Genomic DNA, 18,644 nt, shown 5'->3' on the forward strand with positions numbered 1-18,644 from the left:
GTATGCTAATATTATAGTAAGGGCTTTCAACTCGGAAAATCGGTTTTTATCACCTCACAAATCAGACAAACCTGGTGGGAAAATGCGCTAAATAACAGACATAATACTCTGACCTCATAGTCTTAATTTCTCCCCGTGTTTTCAAATCAAATAATAACTATCGAATTAACCCACATCTAGCACTTTTTTTGTCGTTGTGTTGGTAAAAGTATTATGACTGAGAAAAGATTATCTAAACTCTAAACCTGTACTTCTTCCCTCCTAAAAATCCAAACAAAAATGACAACAACAGGTATTGAGGAGCCTGTTTACTTCTCCTGTAAGTACTTTGCAATAAGTCAATTATTTATTCAGTTAAATATCAGCCACGTGTAAAGCTATACCTACCGTGAAAAACAAAGATGGCGGCAACAAAAGCCAAGAATTTATTGTTTATTATGTTATGTTACAAAAAATATTCTACTTAAATGTGGATTCTCTGACTGCACTAATTACTTCTGTGTCAACCTTTATATACACAGCAATACTGAAAAGAAAATTAAACCGTTTAGAAACACATTTGCTTTTGATGTATTAATCGATGTGTCAATAGTAGATTCTTTATTGTATTGATACATTGATATTAAAATAATTAATTGAAAAAACAAAGAGGATTCAAGTTATTTACTCAATTCAATATAACAATATGAGATAAAACAGAAGATATGGCATTTAAAGGAAGGCCAAGAAGAAGCAAAATAGTTTTAAATAGTAAACCAATAGTATAAGGTAATTATTTTAATTATCTTGGCGAGTATAAGCTATTACATTAAAAGAAACAGAAAACAAAAAAAAAAATACATTTACTAAAATTACTGGCATGATTAACGATATTTTAAGTCAAATTTAATTTAGTATAAATGCAAGATTAAAATAATAATAATAATAATAATAATAATAATAATAATAATAATAATAATAATAATAATAATAATAATAATAACATGGGCAGAAAAAATTTGAGAAAAATTACAGGATAACTGGATAAGAAAAGAAGTAGAAATTTTACAAGAACCGATCTTATAAACAATAAATAATTATAAATATAAATGTAAACATCATGTGAATATAATGTCACTACAACACATGAATAATATATAGAGAACATCTTTAAAGATATAGTGTGAGACAAACAGACAATAATAATTAAGGAAATGATGGTGACAACGGCATTATCTGAAAACGTATTCATAACTTTTTTTTTTTTTTTCAAATGGTGGATCATCATTTTTTCCCAGTTTTTTCTTCCTCGAATCTAAATTTCTTTCTCTCTGAAAAACAACAAACTGTCCTTAAAACATAATAATTTACAGGTACAACATACTGGCCTCGTTGTATTAGTTCCCAAGGCAGCAATCCAATCAACGAATCAATCTCTTGGAATGTTTTATTCAGCTTCTGCTAAGTCATAAGCCTTGTATCTAATTACCAATTATGTATATGACTATACTTCATTATTCTTTAAAATATAAAAATAAGGTTTTGTTGTGATTTTTTCCTTAACTAAATAATTCTCACTTAATACTGTCCATACTTGATATTGCAGGTCTTCCCAAACAAAAAAATGTACTGACGATTGCGGTTGTGAGCAGAAATATAAATGGCATCGTCTACTAGCTTATGATCCGGATAATGACTGCAAAGGCATTTTCATGGACTGGTTTCTCTTTCCCTCGTGTTGCGTGTGTCGATGTGACAATTCTACTACCAAGTAAAGACACTCAAGAGAGACAAATATGAATGTGCAATTTTAAAACAGATTTCATTGGAAGATATGTATATATTTTACTGAAAAAAATATAAATAAAATATGCTGACTAAGCCTTTTATTTCAGTTTAATTTCTTTGAACTTTAGTTATTGAGAGGTTTGTTCAATTTATGTTTAATGATGAATATAAGTCAATCACCGTACTGATTTAAATTATAGAAAGAAGGAATTTTTTCGTCGGCATTCCCAATGCGCAAACTAACATTTGCTCCAAACTTGGCTCCCTTAAGAACATTTGATTCAGTAGACAGCATTTCTTTGACCTTGTATGTGTATATGCTTTCTGTATCTATGACCTCATTGTTCCATGGTAAAACATCTACTTGCTGCACCAGTGTATCGAAGGTTATATACTTTTATGTAACAACTCGCATCTGGCTTAAGAGATGCACAAAAGTTCAACAGATTTGTAATTATGAACTCTAGACTTTAATACATTTTTAGAAAACATATGAATCATTTATTTACGAATAAATCATGAACAAATTACAAATTATGAAAATTTTCTTGGCAAAGTTATTCGCTCCCTCGCTGCCAGGTCATAACTGAGGGGAGGCTAGGTAATCGTATGCGACGGGGTTTATCGAGGACGCTTTAAGGAATATAGACTGGGTGCTTTCTGAATGGACGACATGTTTAGAGTCTATTTCTTCTTACGGGAGTAAACCTAAATAAATATTGCACCACCGCAGTTAAATTAAATCACAATTCTCCCTTAAATATTTAAATCCTCCAAATATTTAAAAGCCTGTGTAGCTCAGTGAATGTGGCGTTTGTATACCACGGCGCTTGGCCGCACGAAGGAAGACTTGGTTTCGAGTCTAGTCGGCGACTACAGAAAAATTTTTTCTAAGCCTTTTTTCGACCAGTTCCCGAGTTAGTCGATCTCTGGCACAGGCAAGCGGGTTTTTCCTCCCGGAAACTCGGGTTTTTCGTCCCGTAAACTCAAGAAAATCGACCGTAGAACCCACATTATTTCAGACATTAAATATATTGTGTTAGGGTTAGGGACCACGAGATGGCGGCACATTTGAGCCGTCTCTCTTCACTGTCTACCGCTTAATTTAGTGATAGCCTTGGGCCATCTATCTCTGATTGGTACCAGTGGAGATTGAACTGCCCACTCAGTCTCCAAAAGTTAGATAGGGCTAAATGGCCTCGCCTACTCCCGTATACGGGAATAAAACGGCGTTAGCTGATTTATTTTTATTTTTAAATATTTAAAAACTGAAAACATCTTGCAAACTTCCTTACATCATTCTTGTCACCCAACTCCTGCACAGATGACCAAGGCAAATCTCCTTCTTCTTTACCTGGAACATTGCATCACATGCCTTCTGTAAACTTTTGCCAGAAAAACCTCACAAGAATCTTGAGCAATCAGGATACCAAAGACTTTTGCTCCTGATGGAAATCCCCAGCTGTGATCTTGAAACAACACGTTCTTTATCATCTATGCATTAGATTATACTCAGCTGGCATCCACTCTACATCATGGAAGCAAGACTGCATACAGCCAATTCTAAAATAAAAATGATAAGTGTTTTTCCATCAAACTATCTACCTATTGCTTCACCACAACATCGTCCAAAGTAATGGAGAAAGTCATCAACAGTCAACTTCTTTAACACTTGGAGATATGTCAATTAATCAGTGACCACCAATATGGATTTCGCAAATCAAGATCCACAGCATATCTTCAGGGCTTCATCACCCACTTATGATCACGTGACATGGAATGATTTGCAGAAATTTGTGCTGTGGCACTAGGAATTTACAAGACATTTAATGGAGTCAAACATCGAGGGCCTCTTAGAAAATTGCCATCATGATCTGTCCCCCCCCCCGCCGTTTGTAATTGAATTGACAGTTTTGCTCATCTCTTTCACTACTTTCGGAAACCCGGATTTTTCATCCCGTAATCTATATAATAGACAAGGAAGGCAGTGGGAACACATCCACCCCATCCCACCAACCATTAGGTTGAGGAGAGAAGAAAATTGTATTGAACTTATTGCTTAATAACTGATTAGTGGAAATGATCAATAGCTTTCTTTTTGAATGCTTCCTCTGGAGGTTACAAAAAATTTTAATTTGTTTTATATTCCATTGGTAATAATTTTTTGTAACTGTATACAGTATTATATCCTGATTTCTTGTGTCTTTTTGGCTATTGTTTTACACAGCTAAAGAATTCAATCCGACACGACTAGATCTGGTTTAATTTTTCTTTTGTTTTTGATCAGGTTTACAGTTAATCTCGTGTCAAGAAAGAATTATCTCTTCTTCTGAAGATTTCTTTATTTTATATCGATATTTAATAAATTCATAGGGAGTCTTTTAATCATTTTCGATCTTTCAAGTATTTGTTGATTATGATATTTGAACTCACTAATCGATGCGTTATTAATTAATGTTATTAATTACCTGTTCAACTGGTGTTTACTCATGTCTATTTCTCATTCCTCATTTCTTTGTAGAAAGTATTCGCTTTGTAATATTCCATGCTTTCGGTCGAGCTGTGTTCCTTCTTCAACTTTTATTTCTCCGGTTTAGTTCCTATTTATGAAACAACAAACAGGAATTCCTGTTTGTTGTTGTTTCATTTCTTGTTACTGATGCAACAGGTAATAAAGAAATCATTTTCTTCCTGGGATTTTGGATTATCATCATAAGTGTATAGTACTTGATTTTTTTAATCCTTGCTATTTACACCAGTTTTGCTCAAACTGATGATGTTCAATTTTATATTGTCTGTTTTTAATAATAAATCATCAAGTCTCGATTGTCCTAATAAACATCTATAGTTGTAGATACACATTATACAATGCTCTATTAGTAATGTTAGGTTTTATGGACCATCTTGGTTTTTTTCCTTAATTTTTTTTATTACGAGTTGACTTTTATGTGACTTGGAAAAAAGTCAGGTCATGTTTGAAGGAAAGTCGTATTCATGATGTCCTTGGGCATTTCTGTTACATCAAAATGTAATTAACACTCTGCAAGGCACGCATCACATAAAATATTTGCTGTGGTAACTTATTACATATTTATCCTCACTATAATGCTTTAATATGAAGTTCGATTTAAAAAAAAAAACATTGATTTATTTTATTTTTTATAATTATTGGTATTTATATAAGCTGCTCAAGAGTCCCAAGCTGTACCGCTAAAAATGTTCAAAATGTCCCTAGTTAACAAGGCAGAATATGTTGAAGGGCGCTGTTATAGACCATGTGATACACAGGAAGTGAATATAAAATGTATCAGTCAATTAACTCAGCTGCCAACAAATGTAATAATTATGGGAAAAAACTAACTATGGTGACAGACTAGAAGAAGGAAACAGCATATTGAAGGGAATTTATAGAGTTGTTGAAGGTAAATCCTCAATACAAAAATCCGTTAACGGAATAAAAGCCGTTAACGGACTTTTGTGTAAGAAGAGAGTAGGCGAGGCTATTTACCACTAACTTTTGAAAACTAGCGAGCAGGCAGTTAAACTCCAGTTTGTGTGCGACCTTATGGTGGTACATGGAAGTTGAGTTTAGAATATCAGAGCAGGAAGTTTTGCTAAAATCAGACAGCTTTAAATGACACCAGGGGAGGACGAGCTGAAAGAACAATCAAAAGATATTAAAAAAAAAAAAAGTAATGTAAGTATGTACGAGGATGTGCTGAAAAGTTATGATAATCATCATGAAGGAATTGGGATACGGCGGCTTGTGGCTTGAAATCGTAAGGGTGCTGCAACTTTCGAAACATACATGCACACCGTATGTATATTTCAAAATATCAATAATTTTGATATTTTGGATAAAATATCAAAATTATGGTAAAATTTTTTTAAAAAAATTAAACATGAAAAATATTGTTTATCATCGATAAAATTATACAGTTTGGTATAATTCAAAATTATTAAAAATAAAATATATTCTTCTTGTTTTGTTTCATGAAAGAATATTGTTTATTATCGATAAAATGATACAGTTTAGCATAATTCAAAATTACTTAAAAATAAAATCCATTATCATAACCCCAATAATGTTCTAAAATGAAAACTATAACAAATGTTATGTCTTTAATTATAATGTCCAAATATTTTAAGAGTAAACACGATAAGCACTACGAACACTCTACTACTGGCGCAAACTGCATATAATGGAACTGCGCGACTGACAGTGCCGCATTACGCTAATAGCTCGCATCTCACTAATGGTAAACACAGTGCTGCTAAAGTCCTGCGCCCTCCTAAGTGCCACAAGATGAATTTTTATTATTTTTTATACAAAATAAGAGAATTGTATAGGATTGTTGATGATAAAACTAAATCTTACAAGCAAATATAAATAAATAAATAAATATATTTATGTATCGAGAAAAATTGGGGGTGCTGCAGTTCCGTAGTGCCTATGCACGAGCCGCCCCTGGTTGCTTTAATATAATTTTTCTTCTAAGTGTTTAGGAATACGAGGGGGGGGGGACTTTCCAATCTCCCTCATATTCCTAAATTAAACATTCTAATCCTAAAGAAGTAAAAGCGACCGACAGCGTGAGTATAAATTTTGATTCAACATTGCTAATACTACCCGTCGGTCTGTGAAATACTATTTTCGGTTTGAACCGAACGTTATTATTTTATTTTGTGTTTCATTTTCAGTTATACATTATGCCAATAACTTGTGTGAATAGTCCAGGCGTATTTGCTTATATCTGGTGAAAAAGAGGCCGCAAAACATGGATCTGTGAAATGTGCGTACCATGCGTTGGGTTCGTCTCATGTTTGAAATGAACAAACTTCGGCGTAGTAATAGTAAACAGTAAACAGTAATAAAAAATAATAAAAACAGTAAATAGTAATAAAATAAAATAAAAACAGTAACTAGTAAAAAGCAAAACGATATTACTGTTACAAATGTCATTCTTGAAACAAATCCATGTTGATCAGTTATCATCACTGTGTTAGGACTATCATTTTTTTTTTTTTTGAATGCATACCTGATACTCCAAAAGGTCTTTATTCTTCACAGTACGACACACTGCCATTAAGCTATCTTGACTATTACCTTACACAATACCCATCGGTTCCGTATTCCTTAAAATAAAATAAGATAAAATAAAATAAAATAAAAAAATAAATCCAGCTGAAACACAAATATCTTGAAAGCTAAAGTATGAAACTTCACGCACATTAATTGGAATAAACAGAAAATTGAATTATTGGGATTATAAGTGAAAATCATGGTAATTAATAGCGCTAGGTCTCCAGAAAAATGATTATCATAAGTTCGAGTCCGACTAGAGATTTATTTTTTATTTTTAGCAGATTCCTGAGTTAGTAGATCTTTAGCGCAGATAAGTAGATTTTTTTTCTTAAGGGAACAGATTTTAAATATTAAAATTTCAAAATTAAAATATTTTAAATATTTTTATTTAAAAAATTTAATCAGTTTAGTAATATTGACCGTCTATACACCAGGTACAAAAGTACTAGTATCAGGTTAAGAACATAATTACTTCACACAACGTGGAAACAGCCTCAGCCACGATGAGCACGGCGCTGACTACCCATAATTTATTTTTTGGGGGGAAAGGGGGAAGAAAAGATATTGAAGGATTTACTTTATTTTTATCTAAGGGTAAATGTTTAATACATATATACATACACTACTTGGAAAGAAGTCAACGAATACCCTCATGGGCAAGGTGCATCGTGCTGTGTAACGAATCATGTGTTTGTAGCCAGTATGAATTGGACGAATATAATACTTCCAATTCAGTGCAACTGTGTCTGGGCGAAATGGCTCCGAGAAGGGAACTGATGGAGTTTGAAAGAGGGTGTAGGATGCTGCGTTGCAGGCCTATCTGTTAGGCAAATTGAGCCATCCCTGGTCGACAATCAGCGATTACCATACTGAGTTAGAAGCGCAGGGAGGCAACTGCAAGTGTTACCGCAGTGGAGGACCCATCACGCTCACTGAACGTGACCGTAGGGTGCTACGAAGGGTAATATGTAAAAACCGCCATTCGTCGGGCGACCCATTGAATGCAGAGTTCCGGACATCGACTGGAAACACGAATCTACCCAAAAACATTCAAAACCGAGGCTCACAACATTGGTTTCCATGGTAGGACTGCAATACGCATTACTCTAACTAACACGCAGCGTCGTCTTCAATGTTGCAAATATCGTGTAGAGTGGGATGCTGAAGTTTGCAAAACTGTGTTATGGAGCGATGAATCACGCTACACCTTCTACTGAGCAGATGGACGGGTGTGGCGTATGCCCAGTGCACGTCTCATACCAGAGTACGTAACCCCATTTATGAAATTAGGAGGTGGCGGTGTGATGGTATGGTTCTGCTTTTCCTGGTTTGGCCTTCGATCTCTGTAGTGCCACGAATACTGAACTCCGAGGCAAGATAATGCACTGTCATAAGGCTGCTGTGCTGTAGCTGCGTGTTTATGGCTATTAACGTCACCACAATTGACCGGTTGCAACAGAGCCCTGATCTCAACCCTAATGAACATCTGTGGAGTGAACTTGAGCGTCGGGTGAGGTCAAGCGACATCCGTCCCACAACAGTCCAGGACGGACCTCATTACATGCTTACAAGAAGAATGGTCCAAAATTCCCATTGATCGCTATCATACGGTTGAGATAGCGTATGCCCCATAGGATTGCTGCAGCCATGGCGCGAAAGCAGGTCCTACATCTTTTTAGGTGTGCGCCGTGGCTCCTCACACTATGCTGTCTGTTAACTTCTTTCCAAACAGTGTAAATAAAAGAATACAGGTCAAGAAGAAGAGAAATCGCGGCATTCTCCCTTTTATTTATGTGTTGAACTATTTCCTGTTATGAAAACTAATATGTTACAGAAGTCCAGATTGACTGGCGATCCAGCTGATGACATTGAATATAAAAAATAGTAACATGTATTATTATTAAATAATAATAATAATATTTTTAAACATTTTATTATTTCTCAGATAAATTACATACATGCAATAGTAATTTTTTCATTAAAATTATGATTACATATTGTGATTACATATGACACATACATTTGATTACATATGATGCACACACTGATTACATATATTTTTAAAATTCAATGCTTTTTTATTATTAAAATTATTACATATTGTGATTACATATTTACAACAGGTTTAGTTCTTAAAATATAACTTATTGTTTGTGACCATAGGTTTTTTTTTTTAATTACTATATATGTTCATATAATAACGCCTACCAGTTTCGCTAGCAACTGTCTAGCTTTCTCAAGGCTTGAACGGTAAACACAAAAAAATGATAAATGCACAAAGTATAAAGAATACAAAACCGTTAGTAACTATAAGGTAGCTAAGTTGATACGTTCGCGTGACAATGTCAGCATGTATTGCGAATCTTTAGTCCGTGTCCTGAACACGCGTTATATGATTGTTGGCGTACTGTAGTTCCGTCAAACTGAGTGAATTGATTAAATTTTCCCAAGTCTCATTCAATATGGCACCTTGATTTCTGTTTAGGTTGCTGCCTGTTCATAGGATTACTGTTGCTTCTTTGAATAGTCGGTGTCTGAATAAATATACTTTAAATAGATTTAGTTCTTTTTTTTTTTTTTTTTTTTTTTTGTAACACTGAAATTCGTACAGATTTTCTTTTTTTTTTTTTCCAGTATAATGTATTAATAATAGTTACTGTAGTTGGTAATTTGTTTCTAAGGTTGAATAATATTGCTTTTTTTAAAGTATTTATACATTTAACAATGAGTTATATATATTTACAATTTTCATTTAATGAGTTTAAGCGCTGCAACTACTGCACTTAAATGTGATATATGGATTCCCCCCCCCCTTTTTTTTTCGTTGATCTTGGTTGAGATGTAATTTCTCAGCTTGTTGCATCCTTGAAGCTTGTTAAGCCACACACACACACACACACACACACACACACGATAATTTGGAATGTCTTGACGTGTCTCCGAACTGGAAAGCCTGAACTCTAATATATTGTGTTTCATTAAGTTTGTAAGGTGTGTAGGGTGCATCTTTCTTGTTCATAGTATGTCCTTAGGGCTCTTTTCAGGCTATTGTAGTTTGCAAGGTTCTTGTATTCAAAAGGTAATTTATTTAGCATGTAATAATAATAATAATAATTGTAAACCTGCCATTATATCACAACAGCTGAAATGCTGTATATAATTCAGTTAAAGAAAAGGCTGTTGCATAAACTGGAGAATATGAGATCGGAATATAAAGTATTTACTTGGATAAGCGGGTGGCAGATGGATGGGTGTCAGAAAGTGGTGTATGGTGAGTAAGAAGGTATCAGATTTAAGGTGACTAGTGGTGTACCACAGGATCACTCCATGGACCATTGTTGTTCGATCTAAATATTAATAACATTAGGAAGGATCTAATAAGAGATGCGCAATTATTTGCTGATGACGCAAAGATAGAACAGCAATCAAAGATGCTACTGTTATACTTCACCAACAGAAGGATTTCAATAGCCTAGAACTATGAAACCTGATAATAGCTATCAGTTTAGTGTTAGTAAGTGTAAAGTTATGCACGTAGGCATGATGAGATTTACAGCGGCATATTATCTTGGTGGGATTATGTTGCAAAAGAAATTGATGAGACTGGGGATCTCAGTATTATGGTGGATATGAAAACCGAAGTTCAAATGCTGCATTGTGAAAAGGAAGATACAGTTTAGAGGATAATTGTGATGTAGAAATGAGCACCGACGTGTGAGAGTAAGGAAGTTATTTTGCCTCTTTTACAAAACCTTGACATGACCGCACTCGGAATACTCTGCGCAGATTTGATCTCCTGTTTTTATTTTTTTTAAATGTAGGTCCCCCTCCCCCAGAAAGGTTTCAAAACAAACCTATAGTACATCTGTATCGTGGGCACGCTGAGGATTTTTCTATTTTTTCATCAATCTTTTGTATTTTTAGTTATTATTTTTACATAGTTGGAAACCCTGCTCTAGAGACGAAACGTGGAACGTTTTCAAGCAACTTCAAGCCTCCAATAATCAGGGAAGTGGTTTCACACCAGACGATGAAATTCAGGTAAACAGGAGAAAGGGAAGTGATATGATTGCGTCATCGATATGATACAGGTCTATAAACTTCTGAAAGTTATAGGTTAATGCTGCCCTTATGCCAGGGGAAGAGGGACACTGCCTCAAGCTTTAGAAGACAACTGCGTATCACAAAAAAAAAAAAAAAAAATTAAATAAATAAATAAATAAATAAAAAATTCAGAATCAATCTTATATAAAAATAAATTTCATAATTTATGAACTATTCACTGTCTTTATTTTCTTACACATGCAAATATCGTCGGCGCACCAACCGAGTCTCCAAGATGTGAGCAGTATAATTAAATTCAGCATTTTTTATATTTTGCCGACTTTGAGTCAAGGCGAAACCATAACTTTATATTTTTCGATTTTGTCGTTATGAAGGCATACTTGTCAAGATAGGAGAATATAACTTACTTTATTTAAGTTTGTTATCTTGATTTATATTTAAACGAGCCTCCGTAAACCAGGAATCGAACCCAGGTCTTTCCGACCTGGGTTCGATTCCTGTCCAACACGTGAGAAACCTTTATGTGGTCTCTTTCGACCAAAGGTGAGTTAGCCGGCCTCATAGGGGTAGGAGTTTTTTCACTTGGAAACTCGGGTTTTTTCGTCCCCTATAATTTGAAGCGTTCATTTTTACTCTTGCAGGGCAAGAGTAAAAATGAACGCTTCAAATTATGGGAGACGCACGGTGAGATTGGCATTTGAGTGGGTGTGGCTATATATATATATATATATATTTATATATTCACGTGGAGTATTTGCTGCAAGCTACTCTGAACTCAATTAGTGTTTCTCTAGATAAAATATATATATATATATCAGCGTCATTTATGTATCCAAGAAATAGTCTTAATCCTCTCTCTTTTAAAGGTTGCTTCCGACTTGTCATTTCTGAGTTAAGAGAGTTAAATATTCTTATGCCAGGAATGTGAAATGGCACTCCAGGATACTTCCCCCCCCCCTGAGGTATCTGGGAAATTAGACTATCGTGGGTGCAGGTCAATGAGGCTAATCCAATGCTAATCCTTCTTACATATAAACATAAATATGTAAGAAGGATCAGTTATATATATATATACCAAAAAGGTATATATATATATGTATATATATATACCAAAAAGGTATATATATATATATATGTGTATATATATATATATATATATATATATAACTGACGTTGAGGAAAATTGAATTATAGTTGTCAACTGTAGTGTGATAAGACATGAAGATTTTCTTTAATATTCTGTTGTGCAGATTGTACAATTTGCTAAGGATATTTTTTGTATGCTCCCCTAAACTATAAATTCCATATCGAATTTTTCAGAAATATATAAGATACTATGCGTTTAATGTTACGCGTTCTATACAATGTGTACCTTTGTTTATAACAGCTTGGATATGGGTTTCCCTTTTAAATGATCTACTGTACGCCCAGATACTGGTCGCTGTAGGCCCATTGAGTAGCTTCGCAACTGCGGTCACTTACGGAGTCGCTGGAAGTGGTATGATATTTAATTGTCAGGACGGCTTCTCCACCCTTCAGTTCAAATAGTATAAATTTAGTTTTCTGAATGCTCATTTTGATTTTGTTTTCAATGAACCATGTATGCAGGCCTTAATAAATCAGATTCCTCGTTACGCTTTAAGCTTGACATATCGCTCGATGAGAAAACTACTGCCGTATTATCAGCATAGCTGATTAGATTCCCTTTCAATTCCATTGAACAGAGCGCGTTTATATAGATAATCAAAAAAAGTCTCAAGGCTCCTTACTTTAATCGAGAACTGAGTCTTGAGGAACACCAGTTTTGATGAGTTGGTATTCGCCCAAGCTGCCGTTTCTTTGAATTGCTTGCCATCAGTTTTCTAAATAAGATTGAAACCACAGGTGGTGGAAATTCTCAGAAAGAATTTTTTCTTTCCAAACTAGTTTGACTTAAAAGTAATCTAATCAGAAATAAAAACAAAACATATTTTCAAGAAACGAAAACTGCAATACAGATAAATGATTCCAACATGTATATTCAGCTTACGTTAGCGGGAGTATTTAATAAAACAACCAGGGGCGCCGGCCATATGTGCAATGTGTGCGACGCACACATTGTACAATTTGCCAGGATAGTAAAGGCGCCAAAGAGGAGGAAATACTTAAAAAAAAAAAAAAAACGTATTTTTAAAGTTAATTTTTTTTATTGGAGGGGGTAGAAGCGCCAACTAAAGTTTTGCACACAGGCGCCGGACACTACTGGCGCGCCCCCGAAAACAACAACTCTAAATTTGGTCATAGCAACACGTGTACCGTTATGACCTTACAAGTAAACAACATACCACAATATAATGTTATGGCTACCGAAATAAGCCTTTTACTCCCCGCTTGGAGGTCTGTCAACTCAAAGGACAGGGCACGTTGTTTATTTCCTTCAAGGAAGGTTGTAGTGCATGGGTGTTTACAAGATATCTACATTGTTTATACGGGTCGAACCTCGGGAGGTGGTGGTGGCCAAGTAAAATCATTGCGCCAAAGGAATCTTTACATAATATTTATTAGTCTCTTGGCTTAAAGTGTTAGAAGCACACATTTCAAAACATAGAATTAGGAAAACAATTCCAATATTAAGCTTTTTAAAATATCACCGTTTGATGGAATGGGCAATGATTTCTTGTAAAAGTATGAATTTGATATAAATGAACTGTAATTAATATTGGCACAGGCTGACGCACAGCTTGTAGGAAAATTGCATGAATTACCACCAATATATTTCTTAAGGCCTGCACATAATAATCGCGTTTGCCAAAATTCAAGGTGCTTGTGCTTGCCTTTAAAGAAATACTGTACAGTGTATCGAGAAGTAAATCTTGGTCAGTTTCACAAAAGGCAACCTCTTTTATAAAATTTTATGTTAGTGTTGACTGCCATATATTAGCACCTAATTGATGTTATTCAGAAGTGGGGAAAATATAAGTTTTTGAAATCTTTTATCCCCAAACTCATGATTTTCCTTCCATTACATTTCATACCAGGTGTTATTTTAGTTATTAGCGATGAACCTTTCACTTCCCTCATTTATATATAATACTTAAACACTATTTTAAAGTGAAATGTGTGAATTTCAACCCAAATGTTATTGCTGAAAGGAAGGTATGAAATAGAAACAAAGTCGATTCCGTCGAAGCACATTTACGCGGCAGATATTTACATATGGAAAGATTGAACTTCTAGTCAAAGGATGCAAAACCACAATGTCAACTCGAAAACTCCTAAACAGAAACATCTTTAAGAAACATCTCATGCAGAAAATAAAAAAAAACTACAAAAAACCTGGATGTGATACATAAACCATTCTGTTGGTTTATTAGCTAATGTATATATATATAAAAAAAAAAAAACCACTCCTCCATGGTAAACTTATTTTCTACAAAACTACAGAAACTGAGAAGAGAAAAATTGTACACCTCATTTAATGAGTCTTCTGAAAAGGACTTCAGCATCCTACATTTATCTAAGCTGCCAAGAGCCTATAAAGCTTTTCACCTGAGAGTGAGTTAGCCTGTCTCATACGAGGATTTACGAGCGTTTCCTCCCAGAAACTTGGGCTTTTCTTGGCGAAAAATAAGCGAACTGGATAGAAAAATACACGCAGTGATTTAGGGCCATTTGCTTCGGCCTTAATTCCAAACGACTCAACTCATTCCAGATTTCTTTAGCAATGTGTTTTCTAACTGTGAGCCGCCGACCATTGACATCCTTCACAAATTCGAATGCGACTTCCAATCGCTGCTCATCTAAACATAACAACAGATGAGCATGCTTTAAAAAGCTTTGTACGTTTTTTTTCCAATTATTTTCTAACATTTTACTCATCATTTCTATTTTATTATTTTTCGAGAGAACATTTTAGCCCTTTTTAAAAAAACAACAACAAACAAACTGCATCAATTACCTCCTCAAAACCCACAAGTGCACCCACGTGTATACTCATCACTATTCTTAGCTTAACCCTCCTCTTGTCAACTGCAATTACTTGCCTACGAGGACATTCGTGAGATTCATGAGATACGGCACTCCTGTAGTTGAGGGATAACAGAGACAGGATTAAATAAGTGAAACATGATTGAAAAATCTTCAGGAATGATAATTTTTTTTTTTCAAGTTTACCCATTTTTTTTTAATCTGAATTCCTGTATATTTTAGTATTATATTCTGAGTAAACCTTAGCAAAAAACTACAGAAATGTTACCCCCAAATATACAGTTAGGTATATACACTATAGCAGTGTTTTTCCAAGTATTTTGATCTCGATATGCAATAATACATTTTACATTGCGACGTAGCGCGCGCGCGCACGCACACACAACACTGAAACAAACATTTCACAAAACTATAAGTATCCTTACTACATACAATAAAGTAAAAAGAAAAACGTAGCAAAATGTCAAATATGATTTTATTATTATGTAAATACAACATTGAAACATAAACTCAAAATAAACAATTACACAAACAGAAATTAGGAAATATTTTATTAAAGCATGAAAGCTGTGAAATCCACAGTGGTATTTTTTTAATGAAATACTACGGGTATTTCATTAAAAAATACTTGTCGCGACCCACTAAATTGATTTCACGATCCACCAATGTGTCACGACGAGCAAATCTATAGTATACTCAGCATCAGTGGCGCACCCAGAGCCAAAGAAAAAGGGGAAAACACTAGAACATTTTCCAAAAATCTTTTCCTAATTAATAAAATTAATTTTTAAAAAAGTGTATGTTTTGTCGTGTCTTCTATTTCCATACTACTTATGAATTAGCGATCATTGCAGATATTCAGTCATAGGTCTATGCGATGCGTAGTGTGTATTCTCAAATCTTGAGTGCGCTACTGTTAAGCATAATCTACTTCTTCTCAAATATACTTTCCGCTTGTCATGGAGAATATTTAACAGCTGTTTGGGTTCTTCGGAGTAATAAAAGCAGCAGCTCAGGCTATGAGGCAGCTATATTATGTTTGTAAAATTGTGTGTTATTCTGATCAGATGATCTGTTTTTTGTATGAAAAACCATTTTCTGGGAAGGAAAACCTCGTTAACTCCGTATTATACTCAGAGGTTTAGGCTTTAAAATCCTCCTGTCCCCGGATATATCACTTCCTCTGATCTTCAAATGCAACAGCTTTATTAGCAGTTTAGGTGTTTACACTGAACTAATTGCTTCAGTAATTCGCACTGGTTATATTTCGTCGTAAGAAAATCAAATTATTAATTTTATTTTCTTTCATTGTGCAAATTAATAAACGAAATTATTAATTGCATTTTGATAAATTATTAATCAATTACTTCACTCAATGCCTACATTACCAAATAAAATCATCTTCATCACAACAGGTTCGTAAGAATAGAAAATTCAGCTGAAAATCTGTTCCTCTGAAGTGCCTTTGAAGGAATTTCTTTGATACATTTTTTTTTTTTTTTTTTTTTTGGGAGGGGGATAAATTATCTTTTAATCAAGATATCAGTGAATCTCGCGATTTGTAGAATAATAAATTTTTGTTTGTTTTTCAGTAATTGCGTGAATTAACCTGATGATTTGTAGAATTATTCCTTAGGGTACAATGTAGATTTAGTCAATTATTCAAAAATGAATAACTAGTGACAAGCGACATGGAAACAAGAACTGGCTTGTTCGAGGGATCTTACATCAATAATCAATTATACATACCAGCCACTGAATTAGAAACCTTTATGCAGATATCGGTAAACGTCACTTACGCAGGGTATATGCAAAATACATGGTCGCGTGCATCACCACGTGTTCTAGGCAACCGTTCAAGAATGCTGCTTATGCTGGTGACCAGTAATCGACAACAGTGTTGATCATAATTGGAAAAACAAAGGATCTTTCCGAGTTCCATAATGGGCTTATTGTGGGTACTCGTCTGGCTGAAGTCACGATTTTGAAAACAGCAGAGCTAACTGGTTTCTCAAAAGCTGAGATATTCCGAGTATTTAATTGGAAAATAATCCAAACTGCTTGTCTAAGAGACCTAACTGTGGTCGTAAGATAGTCTGTCAGGAACGAGATCGCAGTCTTCTGAGAAAGCTTATACAGACAAACAGAACTTCCTCTGTGTGTGTGTGTGCAGCAGTTGCCGGAAGTATTTAATGAAGGCTATTCCGACAAATATCTTACGGAACTATATGCAGGGAATTGAACAAGATCGATATTTGAAACATTTGACAGTTTCAAAGCTATGCGGAAACCACTGATTTCTGCGAAGAACCGGAAAGTTCGACCATAGTAATGTCAGGAACACTGTAATTGGACATTGGGAAAAAAAAAAAAAAAAGTCATGTGGCCCGACGAGTCGCAGTACACCTTGTTCTGTACCGACGACAGGCAAACTCTTTGATAGGAGCACCATGAAGCAACGAATCCAGTTTGCCTTGTAAACACAACTCGAGATTCTGTTGGTACGGAACGGGTCCCCTGTTATTACTGGAAGTTGGTGTGTTCCAAGGAATATTTGAACATTGTTGCCGATAAAGTCCATCCTGTAATATCTGATGAGTTATAAATGCAGCCGAATGCCTTGTGGAATCTATGCCAAACCGCATATGTGCTGAAATTCCGCTGGAGATCCAGCCAGCATTAAATAAAAATTTCTAATTCAGTGGCTGGTAGGTGTAGTTAAACCTTTCCTGATTGTAAGTTTTTTTTGTGTAGGGAGAGAGAAAAATATTAGTCCTATTCTCATACTGAGTAAATTGTAAACACCAGTTTCCAATTTACTCAGTATGAGATTACGGCTTGAATCATGTTCAATAATCCCGACGTGAAATCAGTACTTACGATTTAGATAGATTTCACATTGGTTTCAACGGAAAGAAGCAAAATGCTTCACTTGTACTAATTCAGGGCACATTACCAAGCCAGTGCTCCAAGCTCATTAATACAGAACACAATCATTACCAATCAAATGACCCAGTTCACGGTCATAAGCAGTAAATTATTATCGTTAGGAAGAATAAAAAAAATCAGAACACAACAGAGGTAATGGTACAGAAAGTAATTAAGTCCATAGTCATGACACCTACGAAAGATTCCTGAGTAGCTAAGTGGAAGTGGCGTGTTCGGAACACACCACTTCCACTTAGTTACTGTCTACACTGTTGACAGGGTGTAGCATAGAGCAACCTACCTCACGGTGGGGCTTAATAAGGGCGCTCGTTTAGCCATATTGCGCTAGGCGCAATATGGCTAAACGAGCCATATTGCGAATCTAACACAAATGATCATTCTATGAACCTAACACAAATAATCATTCTACCAACCAGAATACCAGACAATCCTCATCATTCTACCAACATTCTTGACCTTTTCTTCTTCCTCCCACCACAGATGTCAGCTCTCCCCTTGACAACTCTGAACACAATCTTATTCAAGTCTTCTGCTCAGCCATTCTCAGACTTGTATCGTATGGGACTATAATTATGCCAAATGGAACCACCTCTGGAATTTTCATGCTGCTTTTCCATGGTCAGATTACTGTTTTCACTCTAGTGATCCAAATACCTATACTGAACTAGCAACCAATCAAATAATCTTCACTGGGATGAGAGCCTCCATTTCCCACTCCAAATTCTTGACATGTAACAAAGCACTGATTCTCAAAAAAAAAATGTGCTTCTGCCATCCATGATAAAAATGCAGCTTATTTTCAGTGGCTTAA

General features: G+C 34.9%; 2 protein-coding genes across 4 annotated transcripts in view; one reads left to right on the forward strand and one right to left on the reverse strand.

The window, feature by feature from the left end:
- LOC150095837 (protein spaetzle 3-like) overlaps positions 1–1,868 on the forward strand; it is a 62,899-nt gene extending 61,031 nt beyond the window's left edge. The window contains exon 5 of the mRNA XM_090408981.1: positions 1,586–1,868. Coding sequence (XP_090265107.1) covers positions 1,586–1,754 — 169 coding nt within the window. The 3' untranslated portion in view covers positions 1,755–1,868. The remainder of the gene's footprint in view (positions 1–1,585) is intronic.
- LOC150095838 (uncharacterized) overlaps positions 1–18,644 on the reverse strand; it is a 404,380-nt gene that overhangs the window by 39,068 nt on the left and 346,668 nt on the right. For 2 of the 3 annotated variants that reach the window (XM_090408977.1, XM_090408980.1), the window contains one exon: positions 6,807–6,903. In XM_090408977.1, coding sequence (XP_090265103.1) covers positions 6,854–6,903 — 50 coding nt within the window. In that variant the 3' untranslated portion in view covers positions 6,807–6,853. Of the gene's footprint in view, positions 1–456; positions 527–6,806; positions 6,904–18,644 lie in introns of those variants that run through there. The other variant, XM_090408978.1, reaches the window with a different exon arrangement.

The sequence above is a fragment of the Typopeltis vanoorti genome, chromosome 19 (assembly GCF_054136105.1).
Source record: "Typopeltis vanoorti isolate ZY-2024b chromosome 19, IOZ_Tvanoo_1.0, whole genome shotgun sequence".
NCBI lineage: Eukaryota > Metazoa > Arthropoda > Arachnida > Uropygi > Thelyphonidae > Typopeltis > Typopeltis vanoorti.